A 17,582-nucleotide genomic window follows, 5' to 3' on the forward strand; every position below is an offset into this window, starting at 1 on the left:
TGATAAATGTGATCTGCTTCATCACTAAACTTTTAAAAACCACAGATACAAAGCTACAATTATTATACAACTGTATCCTGTTATCAAATAATAATGGAAATCTATGTGAAGAGTCATCCCGTTCCAGGAGATTTTATGAAGAAACCAGATCAAGTGTCTTCATTCCTCTCCCCAGGCTTTTCATACATGTTTAATATCGGGATAAAGAGAAATCTCATCCCTCTGACATTTCAGAAGTATGTGAGAATGCCAAGGGAAAAATGTGGAATGCAGTTTATAAACCTCTGTAATCCCACAGAATTAGTAGGAGTCTCAAGATATGTTCAGAATTTCCTGATGTGTCTTTTGAAATATGGTCCAGGGACTTTCTAACATCTCCATGGCAGACATGGGGCCCCCAGGAGTCACAAATAGTTTTTTTGTTTAAGATTTTTAAATTTATTTATTAGAGAGCACGAGTGGGGAGGGGCAGAGGGGGAGGGAGAGAGAATCTCAAGCAGACTCCACCCTCAGTGCAGAGCCTGGCATGGGGCTCAATCCCATGACCTTGAGATCATGACCTGACGCGAAACCAAGAGTCAGACGCTTAACCAACTGAGCCACCCAGGCACCCCGAATTACAAATCGAGAAAAAAAGGGATGAGAGACTGGAATGAAGGACACAACAAACACACACTATGGGGGTTTTTCCAAACAGAAAGAAAGAAGGTTCAGCCAATTACTGGATGATAGAAAACCCAAAGGTACTGGCCAGTGTGGAATATGCTGGCGTCAAAAGGGAAAGATAAGGTGACAATGAAGAAAAGCAGGAATATGAGGGGATGGGGCCCCATGAAATATAAATTTGGAATCTTTGGGATTACGTCAGGAAGCCCAACGATGGTCGTCATGTTTTGTCAGATAATGAGATACTCCCTGGAGGAAAAGCTGGAGTGTCACCCATCATCCAAGAGAGGAAAAACAGAGGGCCGGACCGTCCTGGAGAAGTCAGGCAGCACCTTTAGCAGGACACAGGGACAAAGTAAGGGACAGAGCTGGGCTGGTCCCTGGGGGTGTCTGGCTACTGTTCCCAAAGAGCTGGTGAGCAGCATCCTCAGGAACTGCCCAGTTTATAACAGAGTGAAGCTGAGAGAACCTCCAGCTGACACACCTGGCTTCTGCATGATTCTTCAAGAAAGGAACTGCCTCCAAAAAATTAAAAATAACTCTCTGCCTAAAAGCAACATCTTTCCATCTTTCAGCACCAACTTTCACTACAAGTTCTGATTTAAAGTCTTGAAAGGAGGGGCGCCTGGGTGGCCCAATCAGTTATTGAGCATCTGCCTTCGGCTCAGGTCATGAACCCAGGGTCCTGGGATCGAGTCCCAAGTCGGGCTCCTTGCTCAGCAGGGAGTCTGCTTTTCCCTCTCCCTCTGCCTGCTGCTCTCCCTGCTTGTGCTCGCCCTCTCTCTTTCTCTCTCTCTCTCTCTGTGTATCAAATAAATACATAAAATCTTAAAAAATAAATAAAGTCTCGAAAGTAGAGTGGGAACAGATCTGTCCATTTGGAAAATCTCAAACTTCATGACCACTCCTTAAAATGGACTGTGTTCCACAAGAAATTACCTTCTTGTGGATTTTAAGACTTTTTCTTCCTTTTCCCTTCCTCCTTCCCCTCTTCTATTTTTAAATGCACAGGCTAGCTACAAAAAAAAAAAAAAGTCTGAGATTTTATAACTGAAAAATCTCAGAAGCTAAAGGAAATTTCTCTGTTAAAAGTCAAAAGCCCTAAGCTACCCAAAAGAAATCATAGGTCTCCTGTTTCCACCTCCTTCTCCTGCCATTTTGAGGGGGTATAAATGGAGAGAAAATGCTATTCTTCCCCATTTGACCACTGCAGTAGCTGGTGGTATCTGGTAGTATTTTTACAAAACAGAGTCTAAGGTCTAAATGCCTGAGCAGGGCTGCAAACAAGATGGCTTGCCTCAGCCAACTTGTCTACCCGAAGGGACAGCACTGGGGAGAGATTTTTTCCCACTAAGTGAAAAGAGATTCAGTGAGACTGGGACGGTGGTCTGGGTGTGTTGTACACGACCCTCCACCAGGCACCAGGTCTTCACATAAATGCTTCACCCACCCCAGGTACTCCCAGGAGAGCAAAGAGCAGCTTTGGTTGAAACGATATAGCATTTCCAATGTTTTGGGGATAGGACTCTCAATTTCTGTTTTCCTTACTCTTAGAGATTCACCAAAGTTCTCAAAAGAGCACAGTAATATTCTGAAAATAAAGTTAATTTTTATTCTGTAAGAAGTACATCTGCATTAGTGTTTGTTTGGTTTTTTTAATCAGCATATATTCCACTCTTAGGAAAAGTCAGTTAACCATAAAAACGGTTCACTACTACGGAATGAACATTTTTGGTTTCATGTCTGATATCTCAAAGTTCACTGGAGATGGACATATTCCAGTCATCTCGATTAAAGGTAAGACGCGAATGATTTGAAAGATACTCGTATATGAAAATGAAGACCACTGAAAATAGTGGAAAAGCCCCAAGACAGCATACATCATTTCCTACTGACATTGTTAATGCCTGATTCACTAGAGGAGGAGGGCCCTGGGGGCCCCATTCGTGGAAAGAGCTCTCCTTCCAAAGGTTTCCGTGAGTGACAAGCTGGTTTTCTTCCCAAGTCAGTCCCAGAAGTCTTGGAGAAAGGCCCCATCCATCCCTCAAGGTCCAAACCTCCGGAGGCAGAAGTTTCCTTTTGATTTGAGAAGTGAATTCTTCATTCTGTTGTTTCAGAACGATAAAAAGGGATGTTTTATAATACCAGTGTCTGACCCTGAAAGAAAATTGGTTCCATTTTCGCTCTCTTTCTTAAACGGCCTTTTAAATTAAATTCTCTTTGGGTTTTCCATTTCCAATTCTGCCAGCAAAGTCGTGGGCACCAAACAGAAACCAGACCAGTACCTCAGACACAACACCCCAAAGCGCTGGAAAATTAATCTCTTAAAGAAGGTTCTGAAGTTTTTCATTTTCTCCAGGATCGAGAATGATAGTAATCAGGTTTTCATACGTTCAAGACTCTGCATATGCTGTTCCCTCTGCCTGGAAATCTTCCTCTCCTCTCCTCCACCTGGCAAACTCCACTTTATGCCTCAGAAGGAGATTAAGCTCTCCTCTGATGGCTTCTTGAAATGACCCAGCTCTGCAGCTATGCCTCCCGACACGTCGGAATTATTTACAGGTAACACGCGTAGGTAAGTAGGCGTCTTAGTCGGCTCAGGCCACCATGACAGAATACCACAGATGGGGTGGCTCAGCCAACAGACGTTTTCTCACGGTTCTGGAGCCCGAGTCTGAGAGCAGGGTGCCAACATGGCCGGGCTGTGGTGAGCTCTCTTCCTGGTTTGCAGTCACCTTCGGGCTTTGTCCTCACCGTCGGAGAGCAAGCAAGCTCTCTGGAATCTCTCTCCTTAGAAGGACCCTTATCCCATTATGGGCACTCCACCCTCATGACCTCACAAAGGCACCACTTCCAATTACGTCACACTGGGGAATTAGGGCTTCAACGTATGGATTTTGGGGGGGCTTCAACGTATGGATTTTGGGGGGCTTCAATTCAGTCCATAGCAGTAGGTAAGTGTGTTCGATTGCAAGACAAAACAAAACAAAAACCCAAAGCCCACACATTCCTTACCGCTCCCCCCCATCACAGGGTGGAAATTTCTTTCTCTCCCCTTGATTCCAGGTTGGCCATGCAGCCTGCTTTGCCCACTGAAAGGTTAGTAAACATGACGCAGACGCTTCTCGAAAAGTGTTTATGCACTAGGGCTCGCCCTCTCTTACTCCCGGGGGACTCTTCCACCATGGCGTGAACGAAATTCTGCATATTTTGTGGCTTTCTTTGTTTCTGGTTTTCATACAGCCAGTAACTTCTTACCTACAGGTAGCAGCAATGCTTGAGAATTTGGATTTACATCGAACCATAGTGACTGGGTGGCTGATGGAGGCTTACGCTCCGTTGGGTAAGCGATGACCAAGAATTCCGTTAGTCTACTTTATTCGTCTGTTAGTGAACTTGACTTCCTGGGAAGGAGAATGGCTCTTGGGATCTGGAGTGGAGAGTTTATACTCATCAGTTTACTTCTGGCCTTTCCCGAGATTCCAGAGCTTAAACAACAGAAATTGATTTTCTCACAGTTCTGGAGGCTCGAAGTCCAAGCCGAGAGAGTCGGCAGGGTTGGTTCTTCCTGAGGGCTGGGAGGGAGAACCTGTTCCATGCTGCTCCTAGAGCTGCTGGTGGTTTCTGGCAATCTGGTGTTCCTTACCTCGGAGATGCAGCACCATGAGCTCTGCCTTCAGCCCCACACGGCGTCCTCCCTGTGTCTCTCTGTGTCCCAATTTCCCCCCTTTATAAAGACATCTGTCATACTGGATTTTATGGCGTCATTTGCACTGGGTTACCCCTGTAAAGACCTTCTCTCCAAATAACATCACATTCTGAGACACTGGAGGTTAGGACTCTGGCATATCATTCGGGAGGAGAACCCAATTCAATCCATAACATGTTGTTACCCACCTGCTTATAATTTTCCAGTGGCTTCTTATAACCTTTAGGGTGAAACCCAAATCCCTTCCCACACCTCCCCACCCCACCCCACCCCCACCCTGGCTTTGCCACATCCTGTTCCCTGTGTCTCAGGCCTTCCTTCCTGACACCTCCCTCTCCCCAGAGTTCAGTTCTACTCATCCTAAGGATTTGGCTTTGAGATTTCCTCCTCTGGAGGCCACCACCCCCATCCTCGTTCACTGCATCCCACCCATTTTCTCCGTAGCCGTTCCCACACCCAGCTTACAGCGTGTTTAAAAACCGTCTGCCCCACTAGAATGGAAACCCCAGGAGAGGAAGCACAACACAGTAGAAGTAGAAGCAGTGAAGAGTGACGATTTAAGACAAACTCTAGAGTCAAGCCAGCTTGGTCAAATCCTGGCTCTATACCCCCTATCAGTGCCACTTGGGTGAGGGCCCAAGACTCTTCGGGCCTCAGTTTCCTTATCTGTAAAGTGGGATCACAGAGCACTCCCTTGAAGGGTTGTTAGGCAGACAAGATGAGTTAATACTTGCAAAGCCCCTGGAACACTGCTTGTCACTCAGTCCGAGGTACGTGAGCATTAATAACGATCTTTGCGGGAGCAAGGACCGACCAAGGCTGCTTGGCTATTTTACTCCCTGCTGTGCACTCAGAATTCGGCACAGTGCCTGGCTCAACACATATCTGCCGAATGAACAAATTGCTGGTAAGCTATCTGTTCCTCACATGGCCTCTTTTTGCTTTTTAAGCTTTATCAATAGCAGCTTTTAAAAGGGGCCTAATTGATGCCATCCCTGTGAATTAGGCATGGGTCCTGTGGCCTCATCCGCTAGAGAATGTTCCAGGGTCAGCTAATCAATCTTGCTCCAGGGAAACTTCATTTATTAGAATAAAACAGGGTCCTTCATGGCTAAACAGGGTGAGAATCTCCACTACAACTCCCCACCACGGGGCACTAGCACACGGAGTTTCTGGTCTACCTAGAGATCCCCCATCAGCCTCCAGAGCGATGCCACAATCAACTGAAAAGACCAAGGTGTGTATGCTGTGTTACTATTTGTCAAAGACTTTCCCATACATTACTCTCTGGCACCAGGACTAAGAATGAGGCCTGACGAGAGCTTTTCAGAAGACCGGAAGCTGCGTATCACCTTCTTGGGGGGGAAAAAAGGCAACTAAGTGGGAGGTGAGCGAAGAAACATCCAGCAGCTCCAGAGGGCCCAGCGGTGGCAGAAGCCGGGGTGGAGGAGGGAAGCGAGGGTTCTGGGTCACCCTCATCCCTCCCGCAGCTCCCCTCCACCTTCCCTCCTCTAAACCCACCTTCCGAGTGGAGCCACTCCTGGCTGATGCGTGGGGACACAACAGCTGGCAGGAGACCAGGCCCCTTTATCTGAATCATGGGGTCCCCCAAACTGAGAAATAGAGCACCTGGGGTCCCTAACTGTGGATTTCTTTCCCAAGTCCAGGGACTTGACAGGAGGGCCAGGGACAAAGTGTGAGCTTACACCTGACCCTCAGACGGTGCTGCCTTTTGCAGCTGGTGCTTTCCATTTCCCCTTGGATTTCCCCAGACAGGAGAAATGATTTCTTCCCATCTTACAGTCAGCACGAGGGGTCGAGAGAGAGGTCCCTCGCAGGTGAAACGTGCCCAGGACCTCCCCTGGGGCTCTGACAATCCACAAGGCTCCTCCCTTCTACCAACACTTCTAGACGGTGAGGAGCTGCCTGGGAGTGGAAAGGTCCCCCTTCATAGGCTGAGCCTTGTCACCATGACAACTCGTGATGACACTTATCCTTCGGTCCCCGAGAGAGCAAGGCCTGCTCTCCAGCTGCCGGCTTCTTTTCCCCATGGTCATTACGCCTCCCACCCCACCAGCTAAATCACGCTTCTGAACCTCTTGGCTTTTCAGGCTCTCTATGCTCCATAGCCTTTTTATTTATTTATTTATTATTATTATTATTTTTTTTTTTTTTTGGTGCACAAGTGGTCCCTTGTATAGCTCTCCATTTAGCATAAGTGAGTTCCCTAACTGTTAAGGAGAGAAGGTGATTATAGACTCTAACATTTATATTCATCCCTCAGTAAGTATTTACATGTGCCAGACATGTGTGAGAATTCTTAAGCATTGAAAAGGACCAAGAATGGATTTCACCTCAAGTATCGACTCTGATCCATTGGCAGTGCTTTCTGATGGCTGTGTTAAGAAGGATTCTGAGGCCCTCTGGGCCCAGAATAAAGAGCCTGTGAATCAGCAATGCTGGCCAAACGACCCAGGGAACCTCGAGGAGAAGGCTTCCTCTGCCGGGGCTTCCTGCTACCACTCCTACCCACTCTGGCGGCCCCCCAGCACCCTCCCCCTGGGGGCCATAAGCACTCCAGCTGTAGGCCTAACCACACCTCCTCTTGAGGGGTCAGGAAAGTCACTGGGAGCTCAGGCTTCTGGCTGAAGAGCCGTGAGTGCAAAGTGCATCTCCACCACTTACTCTGTAAAATGGGCACGAGAGAGCCTCACTGGCTGTCCTGCGGATCAAAGGGGATAATTAACACAGAGCACCCAGCCCTCCCCAGGAACGGAAGCTGACTCCCCACTAACCTGTGACCAGCTGTGCCCAGGAATTCTCTTGTCCTCAGCATCTCATGCTGGGCTCCAGTTCCCCTCACCTCCCACTGGAACCTCCTGAGCTCCTTTCCCTTCTAGACCCTCCCTCGGGGTTCCCTGGCTCTGTTTGCTTCCTCTGCCAACGGTAGCCCCTGACCCTGTGGCTTCTGTCCCTCCCTCCCCTCCCTCCTTTCTCTAGCCCCGGCTCTGTGCCTGCTGTCCTGCCCCATCAGCCTGCAGAGCAGGGCTTCGGGCAGGGGAGCCGTGACCATGGGGTGAGAGCCCGTGGAGCGGAGCGCAGGAAACAGATGAGACACCAGAGGCTCCAAGTCAGCCTGTAGGAGGCAGGGAGGGCTGCCCAGGGGAAGTGGAATCCCAGAAAAGAAGAGGGAAAGAGAAGGTGTACAGGAGCAGGGACAAGAATCCCTGGGTGAGGGAACAGCACATGCAAGGGATAGGAAACAACATGGAGCCCGCTAGAGAACGGATGTGGAGAATGGCTTCCCATGAGGCAATGGAGCCAGGCTCAGGATTCAGTCCTTTATCTTGAGACCCTGGAGTTTGCCTGGTTCAAACCCCAGCTCCACCACTTAGTAGCCCCATGACCTTAAGAAATTTTCTTAATGTCTCTTGCAATAGGTTTCTTCTCCCATAAAATGGGGATACCAGAGAGTAACAGTTTCACTGGGTTACCGTGAAAATTAAGTGCCATGGTGCATGCCATACACCAAGCATGCGGCAAATGTTAGCTTTTCTCCAGTCTGGATGAGGGATGTGTAGCAAGAAGGGAGAGAAGCAGGGCAATTCCAGAAATGTACCGAATCAACACATTCTGGGCTCAAATGAGCTGTCCTCATCGCCAAATTCCATCTTGATCAGGAGCCCACTCTCTGTCTGCAGCCCACTTCCCCTCGGTGAGGAACTCGGTCCCTACCCCAGAATCCAGGACCCTGCACGGCTCCCCGTCCCATTCACACCTGATGCTGAGGGGCTCACTCAGCGTGGGGACCGTGGGGATCCGGACTCAGGAACACTGCAGCGACCCCCGACTCATCCCTTCAGTGGTGACTGAGTTTGCCCCTGGTGGCCCACCCTGTGCGGGACCCTGGCGAAGCAGACCCATAAGGTCCCCATCCTCCTGCAGCATCCTTCCCGACTAGGGAGACACACACTAAATGGATTCACAAGCCATAAAATGTCAGGCCGCCATGGGTGCTAGCGAGGGATTTGCAAGGGTGAGGAGACAGAATCGTGGGGGCCTTTCTGACAGGGAACTCAGCGATGCATTCTGCAGGGGGGGCACTGGATTAAAACTGGAATGTGGGAGTGGACAGGCCACCTGAAGAGCCAGGAAATGGCATTCCAGACCCAGGAAAGAGCAGGTGCAAAGCCCAGAGGTGGGAAAGATGAAACAGAGGCCAACGTGCCTGAGGAATCGAGAGCGGAGGGTGGGGTAGGAGACGCATGCGGCTTTCTTCTGGAACCAAAGGAAAGCTGCAGGACAGTTTTAAGCAGGGGAATCACAGGAGTGACTCGTGAAACCAGAATGTGAGTTCCGTGAGCTCAGGACTTTGTTTTCTTGTCTCCCCAGCAACGGAAGGAATTTTGGCAAAAGCCTCTCTGGTGGTCTGTGGAGAACCGACCAGAAGGAACAGAGGTGGAAAGCCGGGCTCCAAAGAATCGCCGGATATCTATCCCAGAGCTGGTAATACAACACCCTTGTCATCAAATACTCAAAGGTTATTTCATAAGAAAGGGAGAGCGGACACGACAGTTCCCTTTTATAAGCTCCATCACTCACATGGACCAGACATCAATTTTGGGGCCATATTTCTTCCTGGCGAGAAGTTCAGGTGCGGCGTAGGCTGGGCTGCCACACTGTGTGCTGAACGGGTCGGAGTGGCCCAGGATCCCCGCGCAGTTGCTCAAACCAAAGTCTGCAAACAGGGGAAGACAAAACCAGCTCCAAATTAGAAAACTGTGAAACAGAAGAAGGAAAAAAAAAAAAACCAAAAAACTAACAACCAGAGGGCAGCAGGAAAGGAAACATTCTCTCGGGCTGACAAATCATTTAGCATCCCAAAGGAGCACCAAGCAGCTGCAGACCATAACCTCTGGATACGGGGTCTCGAGCCTGGAAACATTTTATATCAGGCCTCACTGTAAAATCCAGCTAGAGCTAAAAGTATGTTGAACCAAAACATATTTTCATCAAACCTTGCAAATGAGTCATCCAGGAAAAAGAGAGGCTTCGCTTTCTAGGACTAAAGGCAGGAAGAGAGAACGAGCAGAGGCCTCGGAGTCAGCAATCTGGCTTCCAAGAGGTCACGTGGGGAAACGCTGATGGAAGATCCGTTTCCTCTGGCTAGGGTCAGCGTCACCCCGGGTGACATGCGATCCCCCCATGTAGACTTGACATTTTCCGGCTCAGTGTTTTAATTTCATGCAAGTCTTTTAAAAATGCTCCCGGTGCATGTAGCGATGTGTGGGGATTGGAAGAGGGAAAACTATACCCCCGACCATTTAGACAATGCTGAATGTTGGCTGGAACTCTAACGTCAGGAAGACAGCAATGAGAACTGGACTAAGCGACCTCCTAGCATTGCCTTGTTCTTGGATGATGGAGGCAAATGGGAAAAGCAAAGAAGAGCCCGATGCATCCAAAGCTCGCTGGGTCCAGTACACCTTTTCTTTCGTGTTTACTTTTTTGATCCTCAGGATACTGCAACTGACAGGTAATCAGAGTTGTCAGCATTCTGTCCCCATCTGATATCTTTGCTGATCCCCAGAATTCAGATCATTGCTTCTCCTTTGAACTTCAACGTATTATGGTTCTCGTCCCCCGAACAGGAGACTCTGCCCACAGGGCTCAGTGGCCAGAGACTGGCTCCATGTCTTGAACAAAACCCTTGTCCTTTCTCAACGGTAGGATTTATACCTGCTTTCATTACTGTGTTTTCTCCTTGACTAATGTGCCTCCACTTGCAAGCGCCTGACTGCTATAACCGCTCAGGAAAGCTCGGGAACAGAGAAACACAGGATGGGACGTGAAGTGACTCTAAGTCCATCGAGTGACTCACACCACGGGTCAAGATGCACCACTAGAAATTCTCCCCACAGTCGCTGGCTGAGACTGTGTCATGAAGGAGCTTTCCCAAACAGAGCCCCCTCCCCAAGAGAGAGCTCCAAAAACTCTTCAAGGCTCTGGGCTTGGAGATGGAGAACCAGAACCTACCCTAGGGATTGGCAACCACCAGGGGATGCTGCATGTGGACACATGTAACTCTTCCTTTGCTTTTGTTTTTTTATGATTCCATGTTTTTTTTCTCGTAACTTCCTTTTGCTCCCTACTCTTCCCCCCGACCCAGCCCCTGTTTCCTCCCCAGCCTACACCCCTCCCTCCCAGTCCACACCAGTAGGTCCCACATAACCTGCCCAAGAAGGCCCCTACAGGAGCCACGGGGCCCCCGGCTTCCCATCTTGAGAGGAGATCTCTGTGCCAAAGGATCTGAGGGCCCCTGTTCTCAGACCTCTCGGACCCCTGTAGTATCGCTGACACAGGAAAAAAGGGGGAGGGCGAATATTTTTGTAAGAGGAAAAATCATAGCGTGCTTGAAATTGGATGGTTGCTTAAGTATGTTGGGTCTGCAAATCATCCTAAAGGAATTTTAATAAAACAACAAATGCGTAAAGAGCACCATGGAATAAAGATTACATTGTTTGGGGGGCAGCATTTTAAGGGAAGTTTCGCAGTCACTTTAGAGGCCCGATCTCCTAGGAGTCCCATAAAGTTCTCTCTAGATTTCTGACATTAAAAAAAGACTCTGTGTCTAATCTCAGCAGGGTGCCATTCACAGCAAAGGACTGCCTCCTTCAGGTCACTCCCTCCACTCCTGGACTGGGGTCTGTTAAGAACTGCTGGACACCAAGAGGGCAGGGCGACATAAGAGACCAGGTCACCCCCCCACCCTCTATCCTGCCACCACCACCCCCCCCACCCCGCCCCTCCCTGCTTCCAGGCAAGCTGGAGAACACAGTGCCTTGCCTTGTCTCAAGCACAGTTTCAAGAAGTTAAATTAGCAGCTGATCTGGTGAGGAAGGAGAGAAGATCTGCATTTTAAATGACTTAATGTTGACTTCACCAGAAGGGTTTCATTTAAAATATATTGTAGAGAAATAACCGGTCCTTTTCACACCCATAAGGGTAATTATTAAAATGTTACACACGTGCCTATAATTAGAACGGTGAAATTAGAGAGAAGTCTGCCCCAATTAGATCTGGTAAATAGAGAAGCCCACTATCCTCAGAGAGCCGCAAAATGAATCTCACAAAATGCCCCAGGGAACGCTGCTGTGGGAAACTGAAGTACAAAACTGTTCTGAACGATCAAATATCAGACCGCTTTTTCTGAAAGGGGGAAAAAAAAAATCTTGATTAAATCAGATCTTATTCCCAGTTAGCTCTAGTTTATTTGAAACATGGCGGACCGGGCTTAAGTAAATTTACTTAAATCAAATTATTCCAAAGAAGGAAAACTATTATAGGAGGAAATGGAAATAGCTATAATCCATCTTTGAAAAATAACTAGGTAATTCCTTTGAAGAAAAGGTTCAAAGAGCTTTCAAGTTGCAAAAAGACAGTCATAGAAACATTGGATCCAAATGGCCCGACCCAGGGGCAAGAAAACACACAAGACCCTGGGTCTTCCCTCCGTCCAGCACCTACCACTAGCTTCGTGATTGACCCACTGGAAAAAATGGGGAAAATCGGATATTGGTAAACACAAGGCAATTCCCAGTTGTCCTCTCTGGTACTATAATGTCTCTTTGGATTTCAGGTGTGAGGTAGGCCTTTTGGATTATGCTGGTCATGAGGGAACTGGGAGCCACATAAAAAGTTCAAATAACGGGAAATCCAATGATCAGAGCCTCCTTGCCAGCAGTCTTGGAAACTGTGGTCTCTGATACCTCATTTCTGACAGAACCCACTTGGTGTCCCAGGCTTGGGTGCCGATCCAGTGGCCGCCATGTTGAGCGGAGGAGACTCTGAGGCATGTGAATCCAAAGAGCCACCATCCTGCTCTCCTCAAGGGGAACCGTGGGCTCTCACGTATGGAGAGCATGTCCTCCTTTTATTGGCACAGGTCCTCTCTAAGAGGGATTGTCAGGTGGCCAATCTGTGAGCTACTTAGAAACGAATCCACTGTTTACAGAGATTGGTTCTTCCAGAATCTTCTGAGCACACTTCTAACCAATACAAAGAGCTGTGCTTTTCAACACTGTTCATTCCACAGTACATTTCTAGTGTCATACATGATTGTCTAGGGCTATAGCCTGGGAAGAAAGAGAGAGCAAGGCCCAAGGGGAAGGGAGGCAAGAGGGAAGGAAAGGGGCAATAGGAGCAGCACCAGGTTAGGAGACGGAAACCACGCCCTGGTGACCTGCTTCAGCCTCAGTCTGGATGGTGCACGGGGGAATTAATTCAAATAATTGAATTATTTGAACTTTTACTATAATGGACAACCGGCCTTCACGTGGCCTGTTTTCTTACAATCTGTTGCCATGAGGGCAACCCTGTCTCTGTCACCTCCACGTTTTCTGAAGACAAGTTACAGGTCAGCCTGCCAGAGAATCTCAACAATCTTCTTTCCTCCATTCCTCGCCCCCCACCAGGACGGGCCTTTGTTTAATGATACAGATCCCGGAAACCAGGACCAGTAAGACATCCTACAGGCATTTCAACGTCTGTCTTGTTTTATGCCTCTGTATTTGGCCCTCGGGACAACCGAAACACGACAGTGAAACGACAGGATAAAAAGAAAATTCTTTGAATTGTCCATTTTAAAGCATCTGATCTTTAAAATCTTTTGAGGGAAATTAAAAAAAAAAAAGGTTTCCTCTTGTTAGTAGTTTTCTAAGGATCGGTATGTTCGTTCATTAACACCTGTTGGCGGTGCTTAATCAGCCAGCCAAGGAGTCCGGTTTTGGGAGCGAGGGAATCTAACTGGTTATTTGAATGACATGTTTCAGAGAGTCTGGAGATGGTTTTTAGTAGTTGCCAAACAAAATTTCCTTCTCGGGTAGGAGAGTTAAATTCACAACGTTCTACTGATCCCTCTCTTTTCTCCTAATATAAAGCCTTTTCAAGCCATTGAGATGGAAAAAATTACTTGCACCTGAGATGGGAAAAAGAAAGAAAAGAGAGGAACCAATGATGATGCTCACATCTGGGTGTAAAAATGATGCCATGAGACTTTTGCCAAGAGCAATCATACAGGCAAACAAAAAGGAATTCTTCTAGAAAATGAGTCATGGAGTGAACTCGCTTATGGACCCTGAATTATGAACCAATTATGACTCACTCTATCCTGGAACTTCCTTCTGATTACCTTCCTTCTAAATTATCCCTCTGTGGGGATTTCTCTCTGCACAATTATACAATGGGGCTTCGATAAAGATTATAATAAAAACGGAAGGTTAGCTGGGTTCCCTTTGACTTCAGCGCTCTGATATTCATGGAAAGGGAATTAAGCCATGGCTAAGCTAAGAGTAGGACTTCTGAACTAAACTATTTTCCACTATTTTTAAGAAGTTTTATGGTTAACCAAAATAAAAATAACCCCTATAAAAATTAGGATCCACTTGAGTTTATGCAAAGCTGAAGTTTAAATAATCCACAGAACACGTAACCAACCAATACTTATTTGTAGCTGTGAAATTAATTTTATGGTCACTTTACAGTATTTCTACCTTCCTAATTATGTTTATTATTAAAATTAATTTTCATTTTCAAAACCATTATTAAATATTGGAAGTAAAAGGAGGTGGCCTAGAGTATTGTCTGGGATTAGAAACAGACCATGAATAATTTTCAAAGTCAATAATCCAGCAATAAATAACTGAGAATTGACAACACAACACTTAAAGGATAATCTTGCTTAAAAAAAAAAAAAGTCATACCAATCAGCTTGATGTTATTGTCTTCATCTAGTAGCAAATTTTCTATCTTCAAGTCCCTGAAATAAACAAAACCACAGAATATTTCAGATAGGCATTTGAAATCGTGGAATGACATTTTGCTTCTGAAGGCAAACGAACTGTTTGAGAGCTACTTTGAACCAGCCCAAAAGCTTCCTGCCAAAACTCCACAATCGATAAGTAAGTATTTATAAATATGATACAATTAATTGCTGCAGACTGAAAAAGCCAAAGGATTTCAGAAAAACAGAGAGCACTGAGGGCAGAATACATCATGAGAAGTTTCCGGAAGGAGTGGGATCAAAGCTGAAACTTGGAATTTAAATAAACAAGGTTGGGAGAGAATGGAAGAATCATTCAAGACAGGCGCTGCCCAAACAGGTAGGGAAATACAAATGTGGCCACGTGTTTGTGAGCTGGTGAGCAACACCAGCCGGGGGAAGCAGCCAAAAAAAAAAAAAAAAAAATTGAAAGCTAACATAATTTATCAGTCCTTCAAACTCCATGCATGGAGCCCAAGTGTCATCCACAAATTGGCAGGTGATCATCCATTTAAGCAAGCAGATATCATGGTGGGCAGAAAAACGGACTCCAAAGATGTTGGCTCCTAATGCCTGGTATTACAACCGAGTGAATGTTAATGTTATATACCCAAAAGGAATTAAGTTTGCAGATGGAATGAAGATTGTTAATCAATCTGTGGGTGACTCTGATCATTGACACTGAGGGGACTTGAAGAGTGGAAGGGAGAATTGCACTCAGGTTCATGCTGAATGTGGGGTGCCTGTAGGATCCGTGCGAGCCGACTGTAAGCTCCTAGCTGGCAGGAAACATGGCAGCAGGAAACATGGCGGCTCTGCTTACCACTGCACCCCCAGGACCTTTGCACATCCCAGGTACTCAGTAAATACAAATGAATCTACATTACCAAAGAGATCGTTCTGGATTTCAGAAGGAAAAAACGTGGGCAAAAGTATACATTTGGTCATCAAAACCATCTAAGTTGATGATTACAGAATAAGCATCTTTAAGCTGTCAACTCAGACACACCTTGAGTATTAGATCTACAAGAACATTCTTCTCTTACAAACACACACACACACCATGTTCCCTTCCATGGTTTTGAAACACACGGCATTTTTGGTCCAGTTTTTTTATTTTTCCCACTTTTGAACAGAGGCACAGGCAAAAGAAATCCTTTTTCCTCATATCTCTACTGAAGAGAATAGAATAGTGAAATCATGATAAGCAAACAACACTACATCAAAGTCGTGAGACAAAAGGGAGCAGTTGCTAGGGCTTTTAGTAAACGGAGAGCAGTGTCCCATTTCACGGGGACAGATGCTCACAGCTCGGTCCCAGCCGTACCAGCTCATCCTCTTCTCCAAGAGGAACTAGAAATCTGGATTTTATCCCAATTTTTAGATGCTGGCAACAAATTCACATTTCAAAACAGTTAACAACCACCGCTGCATGGGCCAACCTTGCTGGCAAGACACGGCCTGCAAACTACCAATTTTCAACCTCAGTACGGCGGGGAGGGGAAGCTGAGCCTGGAGAGGACATGAGATTGCCCAGGGAGAGAATGTGGGGGAGAGGAGGGAAGTCGGGGACACTGCTGTCCCAGGAACAAGGAAGGGAAGCATTGGGAAGCATTTCAAGATAGGAAGAAGTCAAGTGCAGAAAAAGGTGAGCTCTTTTAAAAAGCGTCCAATATCTTTCAAAATTGGAAGGCGGCTGGTAGTGTTAGGGCTGGACACTTGGATGAGCATGGAGGTCTGAGTTGAAACTTGCAGCTAGGGAATATGGATATCCCCCAATTCACATGCACCCACCAACTGGGAGGTAGGAGGAAGAATTGGATCCTTTCACTTGGATCCAGCTGAAACAATACACAGACTATTATAAACTATATCAGCCTTTAAAGGGTATCATGTATGTCCAAATGCAGGATGACCCCAAATATACAATAATCTTCCCCTCATTTTTCCAATGGGAAGACTCTGTCCCTCAGTAAAGGCTTTTGGGAAAACAAAAGTATATAAATTTTTAAAATGCAATGGAATGATCAAACGACTATCTACAAAGCTGCACTGTCGTGTTTAAGAGCACATGCCACAACATTAACTTTAGAAATATTATTCCCACACCTTCATAGTTCATGAAACAGTGTCACTAAAACTTGTCACAGCCAGGACGAGGCTGACAGTCTTCGTGCCGTATTACCAGAGTAGCATGATCTTAAAGTTGACTGGATGTTTGTCACAAAGCACTTTTTAAATCTCTTGCTGGTAATCTTATCACAAGCCATGTAAATAATAAGTGCCCATTTAAAATCTCTATATAAATTAACCACTCAGTGAATTGTTTTTAGAGTTGTCTCCCAAGCCCTCACAATGGTGAGGTCATATCGCTAGAAGTTATTATTAAAGCCATGTAAAACGCCCTGGCCTCCCCTTCTATCCATTTCCTTGGGAGGTTTCTCGAGCTCCCTGAGTCCTAAGTGAGTCCAGGTGAGACACTTCCTCTTTTCGGAGGAGAACCAGGACATGCTCTAATCTGACCTTATATTCAAGCATATACGGTAATTCCAAAAAACCTGCATGCGCACACAAAACAGTGGGCCAGCAATAGCCCAAACTGTTACCCTGTGAAAACTGATTATAAAGCAGCAGTGCTATTTAAATCTAAAGGAAGGCCACAGTTTGTTTCTAGCGAAATTAAACCTCCTTCCCTGGAAAGAATGGAAGCCACACTAAGGCACTGAAGGAGAAATTTGGTTCAGAACATACACTATGGAGAAAAACAATTTAAAGAGGTGAGGTATAAGAAAGCAATTGCCAAGAATTATAAAGCTAAGCTGGATAATTCTGGGACCATAAAAGCCTAGAGAACAACCACAATGATTAGAAGAATGATATAAATGGGAGACTAAAAATAAGAAAAAATGCAAAAGAAAAAAAAAATGCCCACTTTTGGGAAATCGGGAAAATGTCATAAAACCAGGGGAGGAAGTATAAAATGTAATTATTAGGCAAAATGAAAAAAATGAAATCGGTTTTCATTTTTACCCACCGCATCCCATAGTAACCTACTCCAGCCCCCGAAGCAAATGCTCAGAACAAACCTGTTCACCGGTTGTTTGCCCCTGTATGACCCTTCTGTCAATGTGTCTAAAAGATTTCAGCAATAACCAATCTAACTGCCTAAAGATTCCATGACTAGTTAAAGGTGAGCGCCATTAGTCTCTGTCCAGGAGATGAGTGAACCTAATCCACCCAAATTAAAGGAACATTCGACTGCTTTTGGCTTCATCTAGTTCTACCTCCTGCCTTGTCTTTCGAAAGATATCTAGAAGGAGGGGGACAACATTTTCCTTCTGACTCGTTAGGAAGAAAGGCTTTAAAATCATATTTTTAGAAGTCCTT

The 17,582-nt window shown here is 46.2% G+C and overlaps 1 protein-coding gene and 1 long non-coding RNA gene across 2 annotated transcripts in view; one reads left to right on the plus strand and one right to left on the minus strand.

The window, feature by feature from the left end:
• HUNK (hormonally up-regulated Neu-associated kinase) overlaps positions 1–17,582 on the minus strand; it is a 99,718-nt gene that overhangs the window by 33,270 nt on the left and 48,866 nt on the right. The window contains 2 exon segments of the mRNA XM_021678051.2: positions 8,978–9,113; positions 14,137–14,192. Coding sequence (XP_021533726.2) covers positions 8,978–9,113; positions 14,137–14,192 — 192 coding nt within the window.
• Positions 3,228–3,983, plus strand: LOC110570036. Its single transcript, XR_002479703.1, has 3 exons — positions 3,228–3,241; positions 3,733–3,765; positions 3,931–3,983. It is a non-coding gene; the product is annotated as an uncharacterized LOC110570036 (long non-coding RNA).

The sequence above is a fragment of the Neomonachus schauinslandi genome, chromosome 1, assembly GCF_002201575.2.
Source record: "Neomonachus schauinslandi chromosome 1, ASM220157v2, whole genome shotgun sequence".
NCBI classification, from domain to species: Eukaryota; Metazoa; Chordata; class Mammalia; order Carnivora; family Phocidae; genus Neomonachus; species Neomonachus schauinslandi.